At 48.3% G+C, this 6,787-nt stretch overlaps 2 protein-coding genes across 6 annotated transcripts in view; one reads left to right on the forward strand and one right to left on the reverse strand.

Annotated features, from left to right (window-relative positions):
* LOC6506967 (talin-2) overlaps positions 1-2,871 on the forward strand; it is a 27,793-nt gene extending 24,922 nt beyond the window's left edge. For 4 of the 5 annotated variants that reach the window (XM_014909511.3, XM_014909512.3, XM_044714685.1 and 1 more), the window contains 3 exons: positions 369-1,040; positions 1,285-1,874; positions 1,941-2,871. In XM_014909511.3, coding sequence (XP_014764997.1) covers positions 369-1,040; positions 1,285-1,874; positions 1,941-2,208 — 1,530 coding nt within the window. In that variant the 3' untranslated portion in view covers positions 2,209-2,871. The remainder of the gene's footprint in view (positions 1-368; positions 1,041-1,284; positions 1,875-1,940) is intronic. The other variant, XM_001956870.4, reaches the window with a different exon arrangement.
* On the reverse strand, positions 2,871-4,489 carry LOC6493032 (isovaleryl-CoA dehydrogenase, mitochondrial). Its single transcript, XM_001956869.4, has 3 exons — positions 4,215-4,489; positions 4,027-4,152; positions 2,871-3,973 (listed from the first exon to the last, which is right to left on the reverse strand). The coding sequence occupies exons 1-3, from the start codon at positions 4,424-4,426 to the stop codon at positions 3,052-3,054; spliced, it is 1,260 nt and encodes a 419-aa protein (XP_001956905.1). The 5' UTR covers positions 4,427-4,489; the 3' UTR covers positions 2,871-3,051.
* Between the last annotated feature and the right edge of the window lie 2,298 nt (positions 4,490-6,787).

Below are 6,787 nucleotides of genomic sequence, written 5' to 3' on the forward strand. Positions count from 1 at the left end.
TTAAGCGGTGAATGAAAAAGCAAACTAACTGAAAGCTAAAACTCATCCTAGTCTGTAAGCGGTGCTTGATTCAAACCTAACTCGCCTCTCCAAACACAACTAATTGATGGTTCCAGTGAGATATGTTTGATATTCTTGGTTGTTACATTCAAAAGTTCACCCAGGAATCAAACATATTATTACTGTGACTCTCGCCAATCTACTAAAATACACAGCTTGAGACTACCAACTAAAATAATGAAAACAAACACTGGTGATTGTCCTTAATAATATGCTACTAGATTTAAGATTAAGATATCTTAATCTTAAGAAAAATCTTTAAGAAAAAAAACATCAAATAATTCATCTCCGCATTTCTTGTCACACAGATCGAACTCGACGAGAACATGAAGTTCGACGAGATGATCCTGGAAGCCGCCAAGGGCATCATGGCCGCTTCGGCCGCCCTGGTGCGCGCCGCCAACGCCGCCCAGCGGGAGCTAATTGACCAAGGCAAGGTCGCCCGCCGTCCCCTGACCAGCTCGGATGACGGCCAGTGGTCCGAGGGACTCATCTCGGCCGCCCGCCTGGTGGCCGCTGCCACGCACAGCCTTGTGGAGGCTGCCCAGAATCTGGTGCGTGGTGCGGGCACCGAGGAGATGCTCATCTCCACGGCCAAGCAGGTGGCCGCCTCCACGGCCCAGCTTCTGATTGCCTGCAAGGTGAAGTCCAATCCCAACTCGGAGGCCGGACGTCGCCTGCAAGCGGCTGGAAACGCGGTGATTAAGTCCACGGATAACCTGGTGCATGCCGCCCAGCAAGGACTGGAAGCCGAAGAGGAGCACTCCCTGAAAATCAACACGTCCATGGTGGACGGAATGGCGCAGGAGATCAACGCCCGGTCGGCAGTGCTGCGCAAGGAGAAGGAGCTGGAGGAGGCACGTCAGCGGCTGAAGCACGTGAGACAGGCGCAGCGCTACGCGAAGAACGCCCAGGGATTCACCACCGACGAGAGCGACACGGAGTACGCCTATGGAACGCTCAACAAGAGCCAGAACAATGTATGAAGACACCCCCTGCTTTCCCACTTTTCGACTTTGTTTTAGATTTTGTTTTAGTTTTGTGAGCGCACCTTGAGCGAATGAAATTGGCATTGCGATCGATGGCAAAAACGAGGCACCAATTGTAGTTTAAGTAGTTCCATTAACTTGGTGGAAGTGGGGCTTAGCCAGGCTAACACGTAACCAGTCTAACCAGAAGCATTTCTCTTCTCTCTTCCACTCTTCTAACCCGTAACCCTAACAGACACTGGGTCGCAGCGGGGCTTACTACGGATCAGCCGGCGAGGTGCCCAGCTCGCCGAGCTACTACTCCTCCGGTGGACAGCAGAAGCATCATTACACCTACGCCAGTCCACAGAACCAGCACTTCCATCATCCGGGCGCAGTGTCCCCGCCGCCGGCCAACTATCCGCCAGTGGACGATGCCAATGGAGCCGACTTCCCGCCGCCACCACCGCCCCTGTCCACGACCATTTCTAACATGCAGACCGCCACGGCGGGCCACTCCTCGTTCCGCCCTAATCCCAAGCTAACAGCCAATGCCGTGCCCCGGCCCTACCCCGGCAGTCCGGGGGGCAGCAATGGCCTAACCTCAGCACAGACCCAAGCCGCCACCACACCCACTAACAGCAACAACTACCACAGCTTTGAGTCGACTAGCATTAAATCGCAAAACTCCTCTCCGCCGGCGGTGCCCCAGAAGCCAGTCAACCGGAACCTGGAGGCCTGTGTGCAGGACCTCCACGACAAGACCTTCGGCCAGGGCGGTGTGGTGCAGCTAACCACCGGTGGTAATGGCTATCCCGGCCAGAACTACGAGGGCTACACCTCCAGGTGGGTTCTGAAAGTCGAAGGATGTCCTCAAGGAACAGTACTGACCATTTCTATTATTCCCTCCAGCAGATACGAGACGCGCAACTTTGACAAATCCAGCGGCAACAACACGATCAGCAGCACCAGTGAGCTCGGCGTGGTGAAGCCGCTGGAGTCCAGCTTCTCACAGATGACCCTCAACACCGACGGCGGCAAGATCAGCATTGTGGACCAGCAGGGTTCGGAGCGCCTCACCTCGATGACGCAGCGCGTGATGGAGCGCAAGTCCTTCACCACGACAACGGAATCCCGCTCGGAAACGAAGACGGAGAAGCACAGTTTTCGATTGGAATAATTCCGAAAGTCCCAGATCGGAGGAGATGCTTTAGTTGCCTAAGTAAATGTTGTAGCTTGGTGTGATGCGAGATGTCGATGTTTGCCAAAAGTGCTTTTAACATTGGAACACCCACACATAAACATACATACTAATAGAATTAATTTAATATTAATTATAAAACTAGCCACTAGCGAAACTACTTCTATATACGCCTCTATCCATATAATCAGCCTAATATTAACAATCAGCTTGTATTGCTATTCGACTTTCGACCTTTGATGTTTTTGTGTTTTTTTCGTAAAATTTCCGCCATTTAGTTGCCAATCCGAAAGCGAATATTTCGAAAATCAACGAAATTACACAATTAACCCATTAATAACCGTGACATTTACTGAATTGGTTTCTCCACCTCGTTATTTCTTCGATGCAATTTATTACTGTGCACTAAAAATAAAAACATGATTTATTACCTTCCTAACGTATGGATTCTGTCCTAGATTCTAGGACAGTCACTCCAGTTTCTATGTTCCACAATTGCGAACTCTATATACGTTGTAATCATATAATTTTTGATTTCTCTCTTTTTGTATATACGTACATGTGCGAGTCGTGTATGCAGTTGAATATTTAAATTGTGTACTTTTTGTAAATTAATAAAATAAAAACAATATTTTAACAAGATCTGTCTACTTCACTTTAATATACAAACATGGAAACAACATACATATAGATATAGATTTTAGAAATCTTTTGAAAAATAAATGCAACTTTTAGTCTGTCAGGTCGGGCGAGTTAGTCCCTAAATTCCACAATTGTCCTTTGCGTAAATGCGTTGTCTGGCTCCTGGGTTTCTGCAGGAGATCACTTGTATTCCTGGTTCAGTTGGCGACCAATCAACCACCTCCTGATCTCCGAGGTGCCGGCACCGATCTCGTACAGCTTCGCATCCCTCAAAATGCGGCCCGTGGGATTCTCGTTGATGTATCCATTGCCACCCAAGATCTGGATGGCATCAAGGGCCACCTGAGTGGCCTTCTCGGCAGTGTAGAGGATAACCCCGGCGCAGTCCTTGGAGCTGCGTGCTCCAGCGTCACAGGACCTGGCCACGGTGTATAGGTAGCTCCGGCAGGCACTCAGGGTGGTGTACATGTCGGCCATCTTGCCCTGGAGCAGCTGAAACTCGCCGATGAGCTGGTTCATCTGCTTGCGCTGATGGGCGTAGTCGAAGGCCACGTCGCAGGCAGCCTGCATTAATCCAACGGGTCCGGCGGCCAGAACCAGGCGTTCAAAGTCCAATCCGGACATGAGCACATACACGCCCTTGTTCTCCTGGCCGAGGATGTTCTTGGCGGGCACTTTCAGGTCCTGGAAGACCAGCTCACAGGTGCTGCTGCCTCGCATACCCAGCTTGTCCAACTTTTGGGCCACACTGAAGCCCTCCCAGGCAGTTTCCACGATGAAAGCAGTAATGGAATGCTTGTTAGGGACATCACTGCCTCCCGTCTTGGCATAGACAATCAACGTATCGGCGTCTGATCCGTTGGTGATCCAAAACTTGGATCCATTAAGCACATAGTAGTCGCCCTTGCGCTCTGCCCGCAGTTTCATGGACACTACATCGGATCCGGCGCCGGGCTCAGACATGGCCAACCCACCAACGTGCTCCCCGCTGCACAGCTTCGGCAGATACTTCTCCTTCTGCTCCGGAGTGCCGTTCTTGGTCAGCTGGTTGATGCAGAGGTTGGAGTGGGCTCCATAGGACAGGGCCACGCCACCAGCCGCTCTGGAAAGATATATTTTTAAAAATAGAGGGAAAAAGACATTTTTATAGATTACCTTGAGAACTCCTCCATAATGATGCAGTGATCGAGGTAGCTGCCTCCAGTGCCTCCAAAATCTGGCTCAGCAGTGATTCCCAGGAAGCCCAGGTCACCCAGTTTTTTCCAGAAGGGGCGCATTTCCCTAATAATATGGATTGGAATAGACAATTTTTTCTTTCAGGATTGTATATCAAAGAAATCTACTTGAAGTTATCCAGCTTGTCTATCTCCTTGGCCAGAGGAGCCAGTTCCTTCTGGAAGAAGTTGAAGGCGACTTCTCGCAGCTTCTGGCGATCCTCATCCAATCCGAACATGGCATCGTTGACGGGATAGTGGGCCAGGGTACGGGTCCAGGACGAAGCAGGATCGCTGCGGAGCAGGGATCGGCAGGACTTGGCCACAAATCTTAGAGCCATGTTGATCTTCGTTGTACCAGGTGGTTCTAGCCGTTATCTAACCTTCTGCGATGGTGCTTTTTTAGCCGTTTTATGGCTGTTTGGGAAATGTGAAGTTTAAACGTCTGCAATCTACAATATCTAAGGATGTGATTGTTTTTATGAACTGCCAAGGGATTAGGCACATATTTTACATTGCTTTAGTTGGCTAAAAGTAATCATTTTATTAGCCGAGAATTTGTTTTGGCTATTTATGAAGATCAGCTGATTTTACTCGCTGTTTCTGGGAGATAACGAATGATAAGCGGCGTTGCCAGAATGGGATCGTCAAGCCAAATAGAAATGTGGCAGCGCTATTTTAACGGTGGCTTTTTCAAATTGTTCTTTTAAAAGTTTGAAAGTGAACCCTTTTCTTGCTTTATATTTTAAATAACAATTCAAAAGTTCGCGCCCAATAAAAATCTTTATCTGCGCATGACTCTCCAATGGCACTCGAACAGTAGGGCCAAAAAGTACGTAGCCACCGTGGAAAAGGCCTAAACTGTTGGCTCCTAGAAGTGCATATTGGGCCAAAAGGATTACAATTATTCTCTCCTTGCGTTCACAGTGCGCAGGACCCACCAATGGCAGATGAGCTGTGGACGAGAAATGCCGGGAGAAACGCCGACATCAACAATAACAACAACCAAGTCAACAACCAGGACAATAGCAACAACAGCGTCTAGAGAGCGACCCATGGCCATGGCAGGCCAGGCCAGGACAGTGCAGGCGCAGGGATAAACATAAACACTGAGCCCACGGCGGAAGCAGTCTGCTAAATGGAATTAAAAACGCGGCGTCGACCGAGCCCAAAAGCCATCCAATCATCAGTTCCGCATTTGGTGCCGCACAGCAGAGATCCGTTCGTCCTGCCGGCCCAGGATACGGTTACGATTACGGTTACTGTTACGGTTGCGATTACGGATGCGTAGGCGGATGTGCACCTGCTAAAATGATAATTAATTGATTGAACGGAAGGGCCAGAGCAGGGGCCACCACTTTGCGAGTGTGTTTGGAAAAGTAAGCTACGGGGTTACCCAAGTGATTGAACCACAATTCGGCCGGCAAATCGATAAATGTCCCTGCGAGGCACACTCATAAATAAGTCGTCCTGCCAGTGCCGTCGTCGTCGTCGTCCTTCTCCTGGCAGGTGGAGCAGCTCACGTGTGTGCGTTTGATTAATATCATGTAGTGTTGCCGGCGAACGTTGCCACCGATTCAATACCCAAAAAGGAGTCCTTAAGCTCCGCCCCGCGGTATCCGCCCGAAGACTCATGCTCCTTTTGAAACCCATTGTCGCTATCGCTACTCCTGCTATTCCTATTACTCCTGCTTTTGTCGTCGCCTGTATATCCTGTCAATCAACTCAATGAGGACGCAGCTCGTATTGTAGGTACCACCTTCAAAGGACACGTTTCCTTGGCTCCGTTTGTTTGCTGTTGTTGTTGCTGTTGTGTCATGCACGCTTTCAATGTAGTATACATGTACCTTATAGCTACATAGTTGGTCTTTAATTACGGGTTCGAAATCATCCTGGTCGGAATTGCACCTGCACACTGACCTCGAAGGTCAAACTGTCAAGCTGTCCTGCTTTTCGGCCCAAAATGCTTTTGCTAATGCCAAATTAATGACTTGTTTCCCATCTGATTAATCTGCGACAGCCGGAAGCTTTGCAATTCCAAACTAGGCTAGATTGGTGACCCAAACGAAGAGTGTCGTTCGTGACTTGGACTTTTTTGGGGACTTTATCAGATAGAACCTATTTTTATTTAAAAGTCTTCAAGAACAGTTTGAAATTCTTCAAGACTTTCTTACAGAAAACCTAAAGTATTTATTTTTAGTTTAGAAATCATAGAAAGTACTTCATTAATGTTTGATTTTAACCCTCAGGATCTTAAGACCTTCATTACATTTGATATCACCTGACAATTATAAGAAATAAGTCAACTTTTATTGGCATATTTTGATGTTTTTGTTTACCTCATTAAGTTTGATTAGAAAACCGTCAGACTATATAAAAAATAAGTGCCATTGTACTGAATTATTGTGGGATCTGCAATATGCGCACTATTTATGTAATCAAGTTAGCCATTCCATTCGTTAGAGCCGCCTCCCAGCTTTCGCGGCAATTAAATGCCGCCCTGGTCTATAAACAGATCCCATTGTCAGTGTCTGTTGCAGCATTCTTGGGATATTTGTTTGGCTGCTGCCAGCCTGCCAGCCGCTCTTAATGCCAAGTGGAATGAACTTGATGAGCAGCAGTTGCCACTTTTGTGTTGGGCCTAAGTACGCCACAAATGCATTCCTGATGAGGAAGGCAAGGGGCAAGGGGGAGTGGCGTGT

The sequence above is a fragment of the Drosophila ananassae genome, chromosome 2R (genome assembly GCF_017639315.1).
Source record: "Drosophila ananassae strain 14024-0371.13 chromosome 2R, ASM1763931v2, whole genome shotgun sequence".
In the NCBI taxonomy this organism is placed as follows: domain Eukaryota; kingdom Metazoa; phylum Arthropoda; class Insecta; order Diptera; family Drosophilidae; genus Drosophila; species Drosophila ananassae.

Bases quoted from the DNA above. Each gene is read 5' to 3' on its own strand.
- LOC6493032 (XM_001956869.4), bottom strand. From the start codon at position 4,426: ATGGCTCTAAGATTTGTGGCCAAGTCCTGCCGATCCCTGCTCCGCAGC. The intron at 4,153-4,214 runs GTAGATTTCTTT...CCATATTATTAG, and splicing joins GACAAGCTGGATAACTTCAA to GGAAATGCGCCCCTTCTGGA. The intron at 3,974-4,026 runs GTAATCTATAAA...ATATCTTTCCAG, and splicing joins ATTATGGAGGAGTTCTCAAG to AGCGGCTGGTGGCGTGGCCC.